This window comes from Salminus brasiliensis, chromosome 17 (assembly GCF_030463535.1).
Source record: "Salminus brasiliensis chromosome 17, fSalBra1.hap2, whole genome shotgun sequence".
Classification (NCBI taxonomy): Eukaryota; Metazoa; Chordata; class Actinopteri; order Characiformes; family Bryconidae; genus Salminus; species Salminus brasiliensis.
Window position 1 is genome coordinate 30,625,335 of NC_132894.1, and position 21,127 is coordinate 30,646,461.

General features: G+C 38.8%; 2 protein-coding genes across 2 annotated transcripts in view; both read right to left on the minus strand.

The window, feature by feature from the left end:
* The window catches only part of LOC140538586 (beta-1,3-galactosyltransferase 1), a 36,693-nt gene extending 33,312 nt beyond the window's left edge, over positions 1–3,381 (minus strand). The window contains exon 1 of the mRNA XM_072661216.1: positions 3,263–3,381. The gene's annotated coding sequence lies outside the window, so the exon portion shown is untranslated. The remainder of the gene's footprint in view (positions 1–3,262) is intronic.
* Positions 3,382–3,753: 372 nt separating this feature from the next.
* Positions 3,754–16,450, minus strand: dpep1 (dipeptidase 1). The gene is made up of 10 exons (XM_072660228.1): positions 15,667–16,450; positions 15,369–15,495; positions 14,029–14,161; positions 13,068–13,218; positions 11,194–11,263; positions 10,592–10,768; positions 6,134–6,218; positions 5,954–6,029; positions 5,090–5,225; positions 3,754–4,175 (listed from the first exon to the last, which is right to left on the minus strand). The coding sequence occupies exons 1-10, from the start codon at positions 15,780–15,782 to the stop codon at positions 3,993–3,995; spliced, it is 1,254 nt and encodes a 417-aa protein (XP_072516329.1). The 5' UTR covers positions 15,783–16,450; the 3' UTR covers positions 3,754–3,992.
* Positions 16,451–21,127: the final 4,677 nt, after the last annotated feature.

Below are 21,127 nucleotides of genomic sequence, written 5' to 3' on the forward strand. Positions count from 1 at the left end.
TCAGTCACCCACCCTAAACATCAGTACAACTCTGTGGCTAGACCTCCAGAGAGCCGTGCAGCAAGACTGATCTCACTGATCTGGAAGTTATTCACATGGAAGAATAGGCAAAAATCCTCCAAATCTATTTCTTCAAAAGAATTGAAAGAACCTTGTGTTAGTAAGTACTGACCATACAAGGCCTCAGGACCTGTTAAAATGTTGTTTGTTTAAAACAGTAAAAGACAGAAAAAAAGTCATCTTGCTTAAAATGTGAAAAAAATAGTCAATCTTCTACTTCATGCCAGCTCTAATGTTTACTTTTGAGATTTTAAATGTGCAGTGGCATCAGAGCCAGTAGGAAATCGGAGTTCAGATCTTAAAGATGAATATCTGTGTCTGTGTCGTCATTTCCCGTGGTTAAACACAAGAACGTGTCAGTGTTAGCAGTTGTAGATCAGATCTTTTTGGTGCTGGAGATGCATTTAATATATCTGATACACACTCAAAGGACTCCAAATATCAGTTGCAATATATATAAATATATAAAATAATACACCAAGTTGTTCAAGTTTTCATGAAACTAGTAAACCTGTCGGTAGACTGCTTAAGAGTATCCCCAGGTCCCAAAAAAGACCAAAGCACAATGCCCAGTTGTCGTCAAATGTACGTCCATATACTTTAGCCTATTTCCCCTGTATGACTTCTGTTCACATTTGTGTTATTAACAAAGTAACAGTGCATCATTTTCTGTTTTAGTCTGAAGCAACGCTGTCCAACTACAAGTATAACTGGCGCCCCCTGTCGCTACACCACACTCATGACCCACAGAACTGAAGAAAATGAGATGAGAGGAGCGCAGTATGTTGCTGGATGTCAGAGACCGAGCCGAGCCGAGCCATGCAATGCTGTAGCTGTGTAGCTGTATGTATGTATACAGCCATCAGCCATAACATTAGCAACATTGCCTAATATTGTTTAGGTCCCTCTTGTGCTGCCACAACAGATCTGACCGTTTGAGGCATGGACTCCAAAAGACCTCTGAAGACGCTCTGAGGGATCTGGGCCAAGACTAATAATGTTAGTTGGGGCCTCCATGAGCATCGGTGAGCCTTATGTGCCCATGACCCTGCCGCCGGTTCAGGAGTTGTCCTTTGTTGGAGCGCTTTTTGATAGGTACTGACACTGCAGTTGTCTAGCCATTACAATATAGCCCTTGTCAAAGTGGCTCAGATTCGCTTGCCTATTTTTCCTGCTTTTAACACAAGAAGTATTCAATCTTCAACTTCATGACAGCTCTATTGTTTACTTTTGAGATTTTGAATGTGGTCCCAAAACATTTGCATGCCACTGTAGTGTAAACCATCATTATTGATGATTAAATAGCATACCTAAACCTTAAAAGGTGCAGCTCTTTATTCAGAACCACTGGGAAATCGGAGTTCTGATCCCAAAGATGAATATATGTGGCTGTATCGTCACCTTCAAGAACCGACTATTCACTTGCTGTCTAACAGAGTCAATTAAACCATACAACATGCCTGTGCCAAGAGTATGTAGCTCACTGGTGGTTATTTTGTAAATAAACAGAAACTTCAATCGTGATAAAAAAGACAAAAAAAAAATAAAACAAACGATCCATGTTTCATTAGTCACGGTATGTCAATATAAAATGGAGAAATGAAATAGCTGTCACACAGTCATGGCTAAGTGCTGTGCAGCTCTCTTGCATTCCTTTGAGACTAAGACTGAAGAAATAGAAAGTTATTAAAAACAGTTACCACTATTTTCCATTAAGCAGAAGTAGCAAGCACAACATCTATTCCTGTATATCTATTCTCTAGTAATAGAAGTTTGTAATAACACCTTCGGCCCACCGGCATGACATAAAAGCCTATGTCATGCCGGTGGGCCGAAGGTGTTATTACAAACTTCTATTACTAGAGAATAGATATACAGGAATAGATGTTGTGCTGCTACTTCTGCTTAATGGAAATTAGTGGTAACTGTTTTTAATAACTTCTATTTCTTCAGTCTTAGTCTCAAAGGAATGCAAGAGAGCTGCACAGCACTTAGCCATGACTGTGTGACAGTATTTCATTTCTCCATTTTATATTGCACATACCGTGACTAATGAAACATGGATCGTTTGTTTTCTTTTTTTTTGTCTTTTTATCAGTTGAAGTTTCTGTTATTTACAAAATAACCACCAGTGTGCTACATACTCTTGGCACAGGCATGTTGTTTGGTTTAATTGACTCTTTTGGAAGAGAAAGGGTAACCGGGTCTTGGCTAAGCTAACAAAATCATATATATAAATATATGACTTTGTATATATATATATATATATATATATATATATATATATATATATATATATATATATATATATATATATATATATGTATATATGACTTTATATATATTTAAATGATACCTATAAAAAATACTTGACTCCAATGAGTACAGCTACTACTGTTTGTATGAATGTTATTTGTACATATCTATATTTGTACATATCCTAGTACCTATTCTTTTGGTAGGTACTGACCACTCACCTCACACACCTCACAAGTCCTCACAAGACTCAATTGTCCAGACACCACAAGGTATTTATCTGTATTTTTTAGTGGTGCTAATGTTAAGGCTGATCCGTATAGATAGAATGTCTCAGGAGCTCCACTAGATGTAGACATTGTCTGTGGATGAACTCATTAACAGTCTCAGGAACAACCTTCTACACCTTTAGACTTAATCAACTTGTTTGCTTTGTAGCCACAGTAAACTAATCCTTAGGGTGTAACATATCTGGGAGTTTAGGGTGTTGCCTAAGTTACCCAGTTTCTCGGAAAACGTTCTGGTCATAAGTGTGGTGGACCACATGCTCAATGGCGTAACACGCTGACAAGCAGATGAGTACATAAATTTACATAAGTAATAAAGATGGCAATATTTAACAAAAAAATTAAACTTTTTTTTAATAAACTTTAAAAGGGCTTAAAAGAGTGCCTTGGAGCCCTGTATTTCCGGTGGTGGTCAGTAACAACTTACCCATGCACAGTATTTTGTACATTTTTTTAACACTCTTAATCTTTTAAAAAAACAAAGTTTCATTTCTCTATTTTCTGACTGCATTCACATGTAACGCTTAAGCCCGATTCATCTACGAAATTCTCTCGGCAGCAAACTGTAAACTCAATAGTCGGCTCTGGCCAGCTCATATTTGCACTTATACAAGCAACACATCAAAAAACAAACATACAACAAGAAGTGTTGCAAATACCTGGCCGTGCAGGAGGGATCACTGTCCAAAAAGCCTGGTGTCACAGCAGGGTTGAGAGTGTCGCTCAGAGAACAGTAAAGAGATTGGGAAATATAAACAAGACTGAATATTTCACATGACATCCGGGCCACCGTTATACACCACACTATCATTTTGACACAGGAAAGGGTGTTGCCTCTGCTCAACCTGCCTCTCAGCTTCAGCAGCACTCTATGGCTCTGCTCACTATATGCATGAAACTTCAGAATGTGATCGAAGTAACTTAATCAATTCTTAATTAATCAATAAATAAATCAATCAAATTAATAAGCAAGTGTACAGATGATTATTTACACAGTATTGGTCAATAGGGCCCTTTCTGCATGTAAAATAGCGTCAGTATTGCAGCAAATCCGTTGAAAAAGCTGCCCTTATTCGCGTCAGCGGCGATATGGAAGACACTTTAGAAGAACTGAATTGTTAAAACTGAAGTTTTTATTGAGTTGGAACAAACCACAGCATTTTTTTTAATGTGAAAGGAGCTGAAGTAATGTTTCAGGCTGGTTAACATACTTACTCACTTCCTTTTTGAGAAACAACTGACATCCTGTTTTCCTTCTTCCTAACTCTGCACCTGCCTGTCATTTTTTCCACCATCAAACAGCATCCGACAGACTTGAAGTTTACATTTTGCTTCAGACTTGAAGAGCATTGTATGTTACAGCATTGTCAGTAGCAATCTGTTGGCTAATTACATGAGCTTAGCAAGCAGTGAGGTCAAGGTCAGAGTCATGGCCAAAACTGACAGGTTCTGAAGTGGCGTGCCTGCAGCGTTGGTGTCTGGGTAACCGAAGTCCGTTCTGCAGGTGTTTTGGACTTGCTCCAGAGGAATGGGCACGTCATCCGGATGCGTGCTGCTCATAGCGTCTCTCACCTGTGGGAACAAATAATCAGTGTGTTTAAATTTATTTAAATATATTTTATTTAGGAAGGGGTTGGTATTTTTGGGCTTTTAAGAATCAGTTCTGGATCGCTGTTCTTATTAAATTAAGAATCATAGTGTTCGGATTGGATCTCGGTTCTTTATTAAATTAAGAATCAGAGTGTTTGGATCTCAGTTTTTATTAAATTAAGAATCAGAGTGTTCGGATTGGATCTCAGTTTTTATTAAATTAAGAATCAGTGTGTTTGGATCTCGGTTACTGTATATACTGTATGCACGGCAATATATTGTTATGTTTCTTAACTGTCATAGCATAAAAAAAACATCATGTGCATAACATCTGAATAAATCACCAATCTTTACATGTAAACTAATAATTATAAATCAATAAGGGGTTTTGAGAATCAATAAGGTATCAAAAACACAATATGGCAGTATTTTGAAATATATAAATATTTCTCTAAGTTCTTGCAGTCAGTGTTTTTAGGCTTCCGGCCTCAATTTAGTTTTTTTTTTTTAAATCAGTCAGTGTGTTTTTCACTAATGTAAGAATGAGTGTTTTTGGACCTCTCTCAGTTTCTTCTAATAAATCCTGTATACTTTTGTATTATTTTATATCATTTTAAACTGAGAGGGTGGAGTGGGGGGTGGGGGGTGGTCTCCAGCACTGCTCAGTGTCAGTTTCTTACTAATTTAAGAATCAGTCAGTGTGTATGGTCAGGTGGGATATGGGAGGAAAGTGTCTGGAAACAAGGTTGTCCTGAGTGGTGAATTTCTGTGTGAGTGTGTGTGTGAGAGGGTCTGTGTGTGTATATATATATATATATATATATATAGAGAGAGAGAGAGAGAGAGAGAGAGTATGTATATATATATATATATGAGTGTGAGTGTTCTGTTCTCACCGCCTCCACATTTTCAAACACTCGAAGCAGGTTCCTCCCCAGAGCATCTCTGACCTCATCTTCTGTCCAGCCACGTCTCAGCAGTTCTGCTACCAGGTCAGGATACTTCGAGACGTCCTCCAGACCAGTTGGGACCCTGCCAGAGAATACGGTCTTCTGAATGCAAATGTATACAAGGCATGCAATGATATGGATTTTTCTGGGATGCTATCAGTCACGTATTGACTGATATTTCAAACTCTTAACAATTTTTGTATTAAGAGTTTTAAGAGATATATTGTGTACTGAGCCAGATTATATGTGACAATGGCTCCCCCTCCTGGGCCCTTTGGGTACTGACTGCATGCTTAGGCTTTGGGACTTTGTAGGCCTTCTACCAGACACCACCTCCTGGCTCAGCCAGGCATTGCACATTGCCAGGCCATGTGCTTCTACAGTATGTTTACTTTTGGCCATGCTACATCACTGCCAAGCTCCCCTAAGCCCCACCCCTCACCTGATTTTGACCACCTGTTGCTCATCCCTGGAGTTCTTATGACCACACCATATATATTTACTCCTACTCAAGGCCCCTTGTTTTGCACATTGGACTCTGAGTGTGGCTCTGTCTGTGTTATACCTCCTATGACCCTGTGACTGTGCCTTGGACAATGAGTATAAGAGTAGCCCTAATAAAGACACTGCTACACTCTCTTTGTCACATTGTGTCAAAATTGGGACCAAAGTCTTTGAAAACGACACGGTAACAGAACTTTTATGGTTCTACTTTTGTGGCATGATGTCACATGTGCATTCTTTATTACCCTTCTTTGAGCCCGTGGCTCAGATAAGAAGGCTACATTGTGTCTGCTTACACCTGCTTACCTGGACACACCATCATAATCACCACCGAATCCAACGATGCTGGCGCCTGCCACCTTCTTGATGTGGTCGAAGTGATCTGCGTCCGGCAAAGCAAGCATGGAAAGAGAGAAGCTTGAGGTGCTGAACCACCAAGAGGCAAAATGCTGTATGTTTGGTCTGAAACCACTGTCAGTTACTTACCCGCCACGTCGGAAAGACTTGCTGTGTTGCTACAGGTGACGTAGTCGTTGTAGAAATTAACCATAACAATCCCGTTGTTTTCTTTCTGGAGTAAAGATATAAGGGCAGGTTCAGACACCAAAAAAGAATATACTGGCTGTTGAAATACAATGCAGTAAACACAGTGTGTTAAGAAGTTGCTGCCTGTGGTTTTGCAAAAAACAAACAAACAAACACCTGCTTGTAGGACAGCAAAACCCGACTAACGTAAAACTGGAAGTTGTTTTTTACACTGTGTCAAAACGCCATGACAAAAGGACCAACAGAAATGCTTTAAAATGACCTGGACATATTCTACCGTCCGTCAGGCCCTCGTTATCGTGCCCTTTCCTCTGAGTGATCCCGGACCACCGCCCACAGGCCCATATAAGGACTTTCGCCTTATTTCCGGGTCATTTGTGTTTGAGTCATGTTCATGTGTTGCACCTGGGACTGGGAGCATTTAAGGAGCTGCCTGATTGCTACTCCCTGCCGTGAATTGATTCTCCACGTGTCGGTGGCGTGTTCCTGTTGGCTAGTGTTCTGATCTGGTTCTAGAGGCAAGCGCGCTACGTCACTTCCAGCTCAAAGCTCCTTGGCATCTCCAGCTTATGAGGCAGTCCTGGCGTACTCAGGTTGGGCCTGCCCTGTTATCTAGTTCAGGCAGCTGGTTCTCCAGCTACCCCTTTCATTTACTCAGAGCGTGGCTCTGGTTTTCAGTTCTAGTTTCCCCTGCATCCCAAGCTCGGCTTGTGGGTTTCCTTTGTCCCCCTCCCTCAGTTCATTCCTGCTCGTCCCCTGTCACTCCCTGCTCCTCCCAGTTCCAGGTTTGTTGTGTTGCATTGACTTTCATGTACAGGTCTGTCATGTCCTGTAAAGTTGGGAGATCTAATGTATTTTTTGTAATATAACTAATAATGTAAGTTGAACAATTTATGAACATTTAAGTGATCTTATCTGATGGTTTTGTAATAAATGAACGTTCCTAATGCTGCTTTATTGGGTTAGTTGTGGGAGTAAAATTGGAGCGGTGTTGTGAAATAAGTGCTTAAGATGTGTGATGCCTTTTTCAATCAAAGATGGGAAGTTTAATGTGATTTTATTGAGTATAAAAAGCCGAGATTTTCCAGGTGGGAGTGTGGATTGGTTATATTTGGGAATTTCCACCAAGCTGTCAGAGTTGTTGTAAATCTTTATAATTTAACCTCTGAATTTTCTACCCTGTTTGGAAGTTCAATTACCTGACCCCTGTTCATGTGAACTCCCCCTATCCTTGGCAATGTCCCAACACTCTCCTCCAACAGGTGAAGCCAGGCAAAGGCTCTTTGGGATGTATGTGTGGGCTCTGAGTGTATGACAAATTTAGTTCCTTGATGTCCAACCAGCTAGCAGAGAACATTATAGCAATGTTTTTAAGAAGGTTCCAGATAAATGACCTCTAACATTATTGAAATAAACCACATAATAATAATAATAATAATAATAATAAGGTAATCATTTTCATCACGACGTTATTAGATTGTTTCCCAGACAAAAACTAACATTATGGAAACATTTGAAGTAACTTTCCCGAAACCTAAAATACAATGAATCTAATGAAATACAATGAAAACACTAATAAAACTGGTACATAACACTGATATCACATTGCCAGATAATATTTAATGAATGTGTTCTTTATTTTTTTTTAAACATAAGAATTGTAGCATTTATTTAAACATATAATTAAATATTTATTAATTATTATTATTATTATTATTAGTGTAAAATATCTGAATTTACACTAATAATAAACGTTTAAAAAAATAAAAGTTTAAATGATGAACCTCCATTACTTCTTGAAATGTGAAGAGCTCACATTCAGTTCAACACAACACAACTTTTTAATTAACACAAGAGGGAATAAACAAAATAAATAAAAAAAATAAAAAAAGTGAAATAAAAATGTTCATAATGTTCAGAACGTTCCCATAATGCTCTACTACCCAAATCTTTCTAGCCAGTCGAGTTTACTTTTGTTTGTAGAGGTTTGTTAATGTTTATAGAGGTTCATGAGCCTTAGCCTATAATTACCTGTGAGGTAATGGTACATTTCGCTCTGTCTTAACAGGAACCAAACTAAAACAACAGAAGAGTGACTTATTGTTCAGGTTTTCCTGCCAGGCCTGAACATGTCACAGCACGCCCCATTACCTACTTACACAGGATACATGCCCACTCACCTTCCAAACCCCACAACCAGTGAAGTGCTAAATGCCCTCTACACGTTCATACGTGTAAATGGTAAATGTGCGTGCAAGTAGACCACACTGAATTCACTTGATTAATGTGTACATCATGAATTTCTGACATATTACAACACAATGCCAGAAGTTATAGAATAATGATAGAATAATGTAGAACAAACACATAATATAAACCAGCTATAAAATATAAACCTAATAAGAAAATAATAATGTAAATAGTGTACATTTATTGTTAGTGTCAGATATTTGTGTCGGGTGGATTGTTTAAGTGTTTTAAGATCAATAAAAATGTACTTAATTTTAGATATTTTTTTAAACAATTAAATCATTTTTAAATCAGTTTAGTCATTTCCAATTAGTCCTACTTCTACTACAACTACTAAAATATTAATAATGATAAGAATAATAATAAGAAGAAGAATATAGCACTTTTCAGGAACCAAAAATGCACTGAATTCACAGAAAATGGACATTAGTAGAGATGACACGACAAGACATAATAGATGAGAAGTTTAGGTTGGGGAATAGGAAACAGACCCATTTTAGATTTAGGGAATTTTGTGATGTGTTGGCAGGGACTATAAAAGTATTTTGGGATCAACAAGAAGTTACTAACTTAATTTTAGATATCATTTTTTTTTTATAATTTAATCATTTGATTTGACTTTACGTGCTTTTTTGCAGTTTAGTCATTTCCAATTAGTACTATTTCTTATTCTGCTATTACTAATACTACTAAAATTATAATAATAATAATAAAAATAACTATAATAATAATAATAATGATAATAATAATAATAATAATAGTAATAATAATAGAAAATGCACTGAATTGTCAGTACATCACAGACAACGAAGAAAACTCACAGAAAATGGACCTTAGGAGAGAGGACACTGGCAAGATGTAATAAATAGGAAGTTTATATTAGGGAATAGGAAACAGACCCGTTATAGGTTTGGGGAATTTTGTGATGTGTCAGGAAATTATAGAAGTATTTTGAGATCAACAAGAAGTTACTGAATTTATATTATTATTATTAACTGAATTTTAGATATATATTGTTTAAAATAATTTAATCATTTTATTTTACTTTACTTGCTTTTTTGCAGTTTAGTCCTTTCCAAATAGTATTACTTCTTATTCTACTACTACTACTACTATTACTGCTACTACTAAAAAAATTAATTAATTGAAAAAATAACAATAACAATAATATGTAGCTTTTCAGGAACCCAAAAAATGCACTGGATTGTCAGTACATCACAGACAATGAAAAAAACATAGTAATTCACACAAAAAAATGGACAGTAGTAGAGAGGACGTAACAAATAGGAAGTTTAGACATAGGAAACAGACCCATTATAGTTTTGGGGAATTCTGGGGAAGATTATACACGAGAAATAAGAGAGCGAGGTTTTATGACTAGATCTGAGTTTATTGAGATCAATGTGGACCAACGGAGGAAGTGGGTAAATTGAGGAAATGCTTTATCATTTGAGCTGAATGAAGAAGTACTCTCCACTAGGGACTACGGACTCCACACCAGGCAGTGACTGATGAGATAGAAAGAGCAAGGCCAACAGAGCTCTGTAATCTCTTTACTACTAATGACTTTAATCATGTGTAATTGGACACACATGTATTGCATTTGGCAGACGCTCCAGTTTCTTATTATTACGCTTATTATTGGACAAAGCTGCTCTTGCTATGGGCAGGGAATTGCACCCCAGTCTGCCAAGTGGAACGTATGCTGTACCAAGCACATTTATATACACTATGTCCAAATGTTTGTGGACACCCCTTCTAATGAATGCATTCATGTACTACCAATAGAATAGGACTCTCTGGAGCAGATAAACCTGAGCCTATTGGCACCATAAGGCATGGGCTAGAAGAGTATAAAAACCCCAGCATTGAGCTGTGGATTGTTGGGGATAAGGTATAAGGCTTCAGATCCTCATGTGATGCTCTTGTGGCTTATATCTAGAAGAAAGACTTCTTCATTCAACAGTAAAGACAGTTACTCTCTACTTTTAATGCCCTTGATTCCGGAAGAATCAATGAATGAACAGGTGTCCCAATACCTTTGTCCACATAGTGTATTTAACTGTTTTAGGTTACTGAAAACACTAAATCCATGCTTTTGAACTTGTTGTTGTAGGTATGTATATAAAGAAGTGATGGTTCCCTCACCACTTTTAGAAGGATGTCATCTGGAACGTTCCTCTTGTGTTTGCAGATGCTGTAGGCAGAGGAGTGGCTAAAGATGACTGGAGCTTTGGAGATACTTAGCACCTGGTCCATCACCTGGACCGAAACGTGAGCCAGGTCCACCAACATACCCATGCGGTTCATTTCCAAGATCAGCCTCTGTGAAAAAATAAAGCCATCTGGTCAGCAACGGCTCTAAAACGCTGCCTCACCTGCTACAGGGTCAAACAGAAAGTGACGCACCTGCTCCTCAAAGTTCATGATAAGCCCATGGCTGATTGTGAACAAAACAAGACAGTGTTACTTCATTACTTCACGTGCTGCAGGTTTCATTTATCCCTGCCCGCCAAGCTGTGTGCACGTGAGATTGCATGCATTCATGCAGCAAGTGATCTCTATTATTATAATATTTAGCAGTTGTAGACAAACGAGCAATTGCAATCTGCCTTACAGGTGATTACAAATGCAGAATTACAGATGATAAAGCCTGCCTTATTTTAATATCTGGATTACAGAGACCAGTATCCTGATAAGCTTTAGCAAACAATGTATTATGCAGCCCGAATGGAAGCAGCAGTGCTAACCTTGCCAAAGTCACTCAGGCCGTTGTGCTCCACAGGATCTGACCCCGTATCCACCAGCCAGTTATCCGCCCTGTGAGGCAAAAGGTCATGTTAGAATTAACATCCTTAAAAATTAATTATTATTATTATTATTAATAATAATAATAATAATAATAATAATAATAATAATGCATTGATTTGAGGGTGATGATTCAGTGGAATATTAATATTAGAACTGATCATGTAAAATTGTTTCTGTTCTATAATCTGATTGGCTGAGAGACCTTTGGAAAGTAGTTTTGCTGGACCACCACTGGCTGCATAGAATCGTCTGTGGCAATTTAACAACGGGAAGTTTGGAATGGTGGCAATGTTGGACACGGCCTGAATGCCTACACCATGGTAGCGATGCTGGGCGAGGCGAGCAGTCGGTGCGCTGCTAATGCTGCCCTAGTGATGTTGAAAGAACATGCTATCACTATGGACTAAAAATATTTGATTATTTATATTATTATTAATATTATTCATAAAAATCAGCAATTAGTCACCAGCAAGTTACACTTTCAGTATTTTAGCATATCTTCAGGAAAGCTTCTCCCCTATGTTAAGGCTGTGATTAGAAAGTCTGTATTTAGGGGTGGGGTTTGGTTAAAAGCTGCGATGTGATTGGTTTGCTTTAGTTAAAAAGCGGATCATATTTTTTTGTTTGGATAGTACGTTTTTTTTCTCACCTAATAGTTATAAGTAATGACTAGGGGTTGCACAATACCACTTTTACATGTCACTAATGTTCTGATACCGATACTAAAACCTTATAAACCTTGTATATTTGGTAATACTGATGGCATTTTTTTTACTTCTCTCAATCCTTAGACCCCTAGATCAATTATGTGTAATTTTCTGTATTTTTTTTCTACCAATTCCAGAAAACATTGTAAGACACAATCACACATGCCCTGTTATGTTCAATTTTCAGTTATTTAAATATGTCTGAATTTAGATATTTGAACAAATTTGACCACGTTTTAATCACAAATTTACTTCACACCTGCAATTGGAGTTGTTGCTTGTAAAGACTATAAAAACATGGTTAGACAGGGTAAGTACTGCTGCTTGTTAAAATATTATTACAATAATATAATTACTCTGATCCTGAGTTATGTCAGTTTAGGGTCAAAAATCAGATTATCTTTTTTTTTTTCTTCCAATATCCGAGCCAGTGAGTTTGGCCAATATTGGACCCATACTTGTATTGATTGGCGCACCCTGAGTAATGACCTATTCTGAAGAAAGGAGTGGAACCTAAAGTGGAACTAAAATAATGGAGGGAAAGTAAAGAGAATCAGCATAAAGCATGACCTTGTGTGGCCTCATTATTGATTTAATAATTATTCATAATACTAATAATAAATAGTCAAAAGTGTTCACTATTATTTTGGGCCAAAGTGGCGTCTCATTTTTGTCAAAAGTAAAAGTAATTTTGAAAATTGTAAAAGTATTTCTAGTAACATTTGCACATTCAGTCCACTTTTTCAAAAGAATTCTAAGTTGTCAAACTCCATGATCAGATTTCATGATGCACTGAAATTGAACCGTATGCACCAGCTTTGCTGTTATACCCAAAGCCATCTAAGGTTTCACATGCACTATTGGAGTTCTTCTGGTGAATAAACCCAGCGGAACAGGTAATGAACCTAAAGTAACCTGACTGGGGAATTCCTTTCCTGCAGTTTCCATGCAGCAAGAGGACGTTCAGTGGAATTTTAGTGGCTGTGGTTTTACTGTAATGATGACAGATACTTTTTCCATTATCTTTTGACAATTAAAATGTACCACAGTGCAGCTTGCTTCATTCCCATGTAAAGTTGGCTGCCTGTTTGGTCCGGGCCACTCACCAGGGTGTGTTGCAACTGTGTGTGAGGGTAAGATAACGAACCCCCAGCTGGTACATGGTGCGCAATGTGCTCAGACTGCTATCTATGGAGTGACCTCCTTCCACCCCAATCAGGCTTGCGGTCTTATTCTGGTCAAAGGCGTCCCTTATATCTGTGAAGGCAACATTAACCACATTCAGTTCAGAATGCCAAGGTGAATACTGGTGTTTTCAGGCTAATCATCACTTGAAAATAAAGGTGCTATGAATGGTTCTTTAAGCAATGCCATTGAAGAACTACATTTTGGTTCCATGATAAAATGTGTGAGAAGATCTTTGATTAATGTTCAACCTTTACTTGACTACCGCACTCCCAGACAGAAATGGTCTTTCAGGGAACCAAAGGTGGGCCTTTTATGGCTTCTCTAGAAGAACCCTATATAACACCATATTTATTAGGAGTCTGCTGCCTGGTTGATTATCATGAGGACTCATTTCAATGCTGTTTCCTTGAGCTGAGTAAACAACTCATTGTTCTGAAACCATAAAACCGTTCTAATAGATGTCAATGCTACAGCTTCAGCACCTGCCCACATGTTTCCGGTCCATGTTAACCAATCCTAGGTTGGAAACTCATAAGTTGGTCATGAAAACTAAACATAAGGTGCGTTTGGATCATTGCCATGAAGCACAGTTAAATAGATGTCAGTGATCAGTTGTATAGCTGTGCTGCCCTGTTCAGTTTGTGTTGATCGATCGCAGGTTGGAACCTTGTCAGTTGGTTAAAGAATATCGTCACAAGGGTTTGTTAAGAAGTTCGTTCGTTATTATTAGAGTCAGTCTAATCATGATAGCTAACACAGGCTCCAAAAGTGAGGTTAAGTAACACAACACTCACTTGTTTAGCTACTGATGTAAAGCTGATTTTTGATGGTTACACAACTAATAAATCAGTTTATGGGAGTTTATGAGAGTAAAGTCACCTTGACTGCTGACAGCAAACATGAAGTCCTCCGGGTATTTATGGCACATTCGGTGAATGAGGTCGATCTGCTCCAGGGTTTGTCTCACTGCGTCTTTATACTGAGTAGTACACGGCACATATGCAGCCCAGAACTGGAGAAGAACAGCAGATATGAGTTTTGGCAGATTATTTCTTTTTCCTCTCTAACATACATCCACAGGCCACTTTATTAGAAACCCCCTACTGTTTTTACCCTTTATTCCAGTGCTAAGTTAATTATTGTTCATGTTTATTATCATCTCAACATTACAAATGTGTGTTTTCCCAAGATATCGGTTAATTTTCTTGAGATTTCAAGCTGTTGCGGTGCAAACACAGGCTTCTTACTCCTTACCACCAGTTCTGCAGATTAGCATAGCCTCTCAGAATCGAACTATGGGGAAGGTATGCAGTGTGTATGTGGTTGTTAGCAAGTGCAAATGAACGATTCCATTGTCTCTGGAAAATAACGTTAGTTATGTTGGGATAATGACAGAAATTGAGAGAAGTTGAGATTGTGAGAAAACCATCAATCAAACCATTAGCATGGGAAAATGTTGTCTGTTGCTTGGTGCACCTGGCCACAGTATCGCACATGTTGGCCACAAAAATGCAGAACCAAGAGATTTTTCCCCCATTCAAACATATCAGGTTTACAGGACTTACATTTTTACACATTAATGACAAAACAGCTAATTTTTACCCCCCAGATCCAGATTAAGAGCCTGGTTGGTTCTGGTCTACCATGGTCAAACACTATTTGATCAACAAAGGTCAAAAACTGCCCACTAATAAATGGGATAGAGGGTGTACAGGACAGGGCAGATGTACTGGACAGATTGATAAAATTTAGCATGTTATTTTGTAGAAATTCTAGCACTGCAATGGCTAATGCAAATTATTATTTTTTTCATTCATAAAAATGCAGGTTCACTGTCCGTCGCATTTCTTTCATTAAAAAGACTTGGATAACATTGCAGAAAACAAAATGTAGAGTTATGAGGAACATGCCTAAAGCCCTTCCTCTGTATTCTGACATCCTCTAAATTCCATCTCTTCCTTGTTCACGTGTCGACGACAAGTCTGTGCAACCCCTTCACCACCCGTCACTTTCCTTTTTACCCTGTCATCGATCATTCCTGGCCCCAGCTCAAAACTCCTCAGAATTACATGATGAATGGAGCAATAGAAATGGTCTAAATCGCTTTACATCGACTTCCATTGAAAGTTAAAGTTGTCATTCTGGAAATCCAAAGTTTTTGCATGACAGCAACCAGTGTGTTTGTGTGCGTGTCAGTGCTTGCGTAGATGTGCACGTACCTGTGCTGCTAGGTGACCCTCTTTGATTTTGGGGATATTCGTGTGTGTAGAATCAAGTGTGTGTAGATCCACATTGTTCAGCTGATTATTGAACGATGTCTTCAACTGCCACGGTAAGTCATTGTGTCTACATGAGATCACAACCCACAAAATACATCAGCATCCTTAAACAGTTACCGTACACTTTAACAGAACATCTACACGTCTGTGAGGACATTTCCCCCCAGAATACTCTGAAAACATCTAAGAATCATTACTAAATACACTTGCTTGTAGTGCAGTGGTGCGCTTTTCTTACCCATCTACTAGTGGAGTCAACTCCATCAGTCTAAGTGCTTGTTCCTTAAAATTATCTGCAGTGGAGGTGAACGCAAAAGCCCAGAGGACCAAACATACAGCCCTGATGCACCTCATGTTGACCTGCTCACTCAAAGGCCGTGTCTTCTTCTGTGCTGCTGCTACTGATCGCTCGGTTTGTGGTCTGAGGACGCAAGGCCAGCTTCAGGGTTGTAATTTGCAACCTTTCATAGCATTTGGGTTAATGTATGATGTGGATTTTGCATTTGTTCAAAATGACACTCATAAACGTACGTTACTCGAATTGCCCCATAAATGTCTTACATATGAAAAGATAAAAGAGTAATAAATGCAATTGGAGAAAGATGGAGAAAGGCACCTTGTGTTTTCTGTGTCCTCGACCAGAGTCCGTTTCAGTACACATGACATTGCACTTGACCTTACAACCAACGAAGTAATATAACCGAACCGCATATCTTACTCACAATGAAGCTGCATGAGATACAACAGTGGGTTAAACACCCACCTCATTTTTGCAAATGTGGTGAATGTGATAAGAAAAACTAGATGGAAAAAAGAGAGATGTAAGTAAACATGTTTAGATATTGCAACAACAACAAAGAAAATGCAGGAAAATACTGTCAATTGGCCAAGGGTGCCCACTTTCTGCATACAACTGTATAGTTACTTTTTAACTAGCATATCAGCTAGCTTGTAGCTAATGTATTAGCTCATGGTTAGCATGTTATGTCTTTTTGGAATGTTTTTAAGACAAGTCAACCGTTAACCCAACACTCAATGTTTGTAAAATTCACAGATTTCCAGCTCTAATGCTAATGATAGTTAGCATCTTGCTAGTGCCCTATTCCAGTGCATATTAGCTCAGGCTAGCCAACATTACAACATTGTTACAGATGTTTCAGGATGTGATTTTTTGTTGCAAGAATAAAGTTAGAATGCTGCTGTAAGGCGGGAGCTTGCGTTTTTTCAAGGAAGAGAGCGGACATGCGCAATTCACGGCAGTTGCTATATATATACAGTGCCCTCCATAATTATTGGCACCCCTGGTTAAGATGTGTTCTTTAGCTTCTAATAAATTGAGTTTTTTTCTAAATAATATAGGACCACGATGGAAATCCACGTCAATCAAGTGAATTTTAAGGGAAAAAAAATCCCTGACTATGAAATAATTATTCTTCATAAAATCATCTGTTCCACAATTATTGGCACCCCTAACATTTCTTAGGAAATAAATGTAATTAAAGTATTTCTGTCAATTCTACAGTAGTTTACGAAGTTGATCTGAGTATGTAGGAACATTTCATTAGTAATTCACAACTTCCTGTTTCCCTGGGGTATAAATATGACGTGACACAGAGGCCATTTCTCTTCAACATGGGAAAGACAAAGGAACATACCATTCAAGTAAGGCAGATGTGTGTTGACCTCCACAAGTCAGGCAATGGCTACAAGAAAATAGCCACTCACCTACACCTGTCCATATCTACTGTCAGAGGAATTATTAAGAAGTTTAAAACAACTGGAACTGTGGTAAACAAGCCTGGACGAGGACGCAGGTTTATTTTGCCACCACGCACAGTGAGGAGGATGAGAGGAGAAATAAAAAGGTCTCCAAAGCTCACTGTTACAGAATTGCAACAAATGGTAGCTTCTTGGGGTCACAAAGTCTCCAAAACAACCATCAGGCGCTATCTGCATGCCAACAAGCTGTTTGGGAGGCATGCACGGAAAAAACCTTTTCTCCCTCACAATCATAAACGCAAACGTTTGGAGTTTGCTAAGCAGTACTGGAACTTCAACTGGGACTGTGTGCTTTGGTCAGATGAAACTAAGATAGAGCTTTTTGGCAACAAATGCTCTAAGTGGGTCTGGCATAACACAAGAGCTGAGTATGCAGAAAAGCACCTCATGCCCACTGTGAAATATGGGGGAGGATCAGTGATGCTGTGGGCCTGTTTCTCTTCCAAAGGCCCTGGGAACCTTGTTAGGGTGCATGGCATCATGAATGCTTTGAAATACCAGGACATTTTAAAACAAAATCTGGTGGCTTCTGCCCAAAAGCTGAAGATGGGTCGTCACTGGGTCTTTCAGCAAGATAATGACCCAAAACATATGGCCAAATCTACACAGAAATGGTTCACCACACAGAATCAAGCTCCTCCCATGGCCATCTCAGTCCCCAGACCTCAACCCCATTGAAAACCTGTGGGGTGAGCTGAAGAGGAGAGTGCAGAGGAGAGGACCCAGGTCGCTGGATGATTTAGAGAGATTGTGCAAAGAGGAATGGTCAAAGATCCCTCTATCTGTATTCTCCCATCTTGTAAAACATTATAAGAGAAGATTAGGTGCTGTTTTGTTGGCAAAAGGGGGTTGTACAAAGTATTAACATCAGGGGTGCCAATAATTGTGGCACACATGATTTGATGTTAAACAATTATTTCTTAATGTGGGATTTTTTTCCTACTGAATAAATTCACTTGAGTTAAAGGTTGGATTTTACTCTTTTTTTCATCGTGGTCCTATATTATTTAGAAAAAAACTCGGTATTTAGCAGACGCTCTTACCCAAGAACTCTTATTGGTGTAGCGCAGCATAGTCACCCAGACCGGGAATCCACATGATGTTGTAACTCAGTGGCAGGTAGTGGTGTTATCTGTTGCGCAGTGTGACCACACCAACCTCACTGGTCAAGGTGGTTGTAAAACTGCTTATTCAGATGAAAACATGCCCTATGCTGGTAAACTAGCTGTTAACCAGCTCTTGACCAGCATGTTGCATTTGTTTATGGTCAAAAATTTGTAATTCGTATTACTATATATATTTCATATTATTTAGATATGTATTTATTATATATTTACAATTTTTACATGTATTATTATATTTTTTAATGGATTATAATATTATTGTATTTATTTGGAGCCGCATTCTAACATATACTAATGCAGGACACAGTCCAGTAATGGAAATCAACTTGCAAATCCCAAACCTAACCTGTTCTGATTTCATATTTTTGTGATGTCACGATGACATTTACATACAGTATGTTCACCTAGTCAGCCTACAGCAGTTTTGCCCCACCCAGTCATAAGAAATATACTCTGCTCAGCTATGTAAGCAATGTAAGAGAGGTTGGAAATGTTCATAAAAAGCAATATCATCATGGTGTCGTTGAGTCATAAAACCATAAGTGGAGCTCAGAGAAAACAAATGCAGGATATCCCAGGATGCAGGATATTCTCTTCTACATCTCAGAGATATTTCAGCAGTCTATCAGAGCAGATGGAGCAGGCTTTCCTCATTTGTCTCCTAAACCTCTCAAGTGCTGATGTTGAGCTCCTCCTTTCTCCTAAGTGAGGACAAAGAAAAGACAAAGGTAAGAAAAGACTTTTTCCTTTGGGATGGTCCCTTTAATATATACCTTTAATAAGACCTACACATTTTCACTTACATGCCACCACCATGTCAGAGAATGACCCACCACCCAAATACTACCTGCTAACCTGTTCTGTGGTGGTCCTGTGGGGTCCTTCATTTCACTTCTCAAATATCACTGTGTTCGTCTGCTATATGATATATTTAACTAAAATTGCTGATTCAAACAGCCAATGAAGGAAAATCATCAAAACTATCAGGGGTGCCCAAACTTTTTCATACCACTGTATATGGTCGGTGGAGCTGATCTAATGGGCTGAGTTCTTTCCTAACCAGGGGTGGTCATAATATTCTGATATGACTGTGTATATTAGTTTGTATTTAGGTACAGTTCTGTGCAAACTCTGGTGGGGCTATTCCTTGCTAATAGAGGCGTATAATAAAACTTCGGCCCGCCAGCAGGCCCCAGGCCTGCACCTTTCATATGTTTGTTTTTAGTGCACGTTTTGGCCTGTTAAAAACGTGACTGATGGCAAACACAATCATAGCCTGACAAGCAAACATTTGAACAGTGTACACTGAATGCTGGTGACAAACAGCAGAGCTAATCTCTCTGTCTGGTTGTGTTCGGTGAGAAGTGGCACATGGACCCCTCCGCTGGAGCAGAATACAGTGCATCGGCAATAGCCCTCAAACTGTTTGTTTTGGAATTGCGTGACCATGTTGACACCCATAATGCAGTAGTCATTGAGCCAGAGGGCTGATGAACAGTCCATTATGAAAGATTTATCATTTTAATCAAGACCAAAGATGTCTGAAGCAACAGAAGTAAAGTCTGTTTATGGAAAAGCTTTTCAAATTCATGTAATTCAAGTGCTTGGTATTTACAGTCAGGATAACAATTGAGGGAACCCCCATAAAAACCTGTTGTCTTTTTTTACATTTATGGTATTTAGCAGACGCTCTTACCCAGAGCGACTTACAAGGTTACTCATATTACAGAGGTGGGCCAATGTATGTTACGAGTCTTACCCAAGAACTCTTATTGGTGTAGCGCAGCATAGTCACCCAGACCGGGAATCCACATGATGTTGTAACTCAGTGGTAGGTAGTGGTGTTATCTGTTGCGCAGTGCGGCCACACCAACCTCACTGGTCAAGGTGGTTGTAAAACTGCTTATTCAGATGAAAACATGCCCTATGCTGGTAAACTAGCTGTTAACCAGCTCTTGACCAGCATGTTGCATTTGTTTATGGTCATGCTTGGCCATGCTGGTTAACCATGCTTGTAGACCAGTTAAGCCATAATATTATTATTAAGAAGGTTGTAGATGAAGGGATTTAAAAAGCTCTCAGAACAATTACAAATCAACCGCCAGCATGGCCGGGTCAGGCCGTCCTAGCAAGTTCAGCCCAAAAGCAGTACAAGAAGTCACCAACAATCCTGAAATCACACTTTCATGGGAGGGGTGCGAGGAGGAAACCTTTGCGGTGGAAAACAACAACATCAGGGCAAGATTGAAGTTTGCCAGAGAACACCTAGCACTTCAAGACCAAGACCAGAAGATCTAGAACAATGTGCTTTGGACAGTTTTGGGGGGTAGAGTAACAAAAGACATGTTTGGCGTAAAGCAGACACAGCTTTTGAGCACAAGAACCCATTCTAAATGTGAAGCATGGAGGTGGAAATGTCATGGGTTGGGGCTGCTGGCAGGCTCTCCGTTATAGAATACGCTAGGAATTCATTATTGAATCTGGAGGTAAATGAGAACATCAGTACAAAAACAAAAGCTGAAACAGCTAAAAGAATTCTGCATAGAGGAGTGGGAAAATCCTTCTCTCAGTTGATCTCAGAGACTGGTAGATAGTTATGGGATATGTCTTAATTAAGTTATTTCAGCCAGGAGGGAAATACCAGCGATTAGGGCATTGCATTTTTATTAATTATATTTTACAGATTATTTTGAATAGTCATATTACCTATTATATTTTAATATTGTTCGAATGAAGATCAAATGTCCATATGTTTATATATGTTAAAAAGGTTTTTATGGGATGTCCTAACCTTTT

Coding starts and splice junctions, on each gene's coding strand:
- dpep1 (XM_072660228.1), bottom strand. CDS start 15,782: ATGAGGTGCATCAGGGCTGTATGTTTGGTCCTCTGGGCTTTTGCGTTC. Junction 14,162..15,368: donor AGGGTCACCTAGCAGCACAG/GTACGTGCACAT, acceptor GTTCTTCTCCAG/TTCTGGGCTGCATATGTGCC. Junction 6,219..10,591: donor ATGACATCCTTCTAAAAGTG/GTGAGGGAACCA, acceptor TCTTTACTCCAG/AAAGAAAACAACGGGATTGT.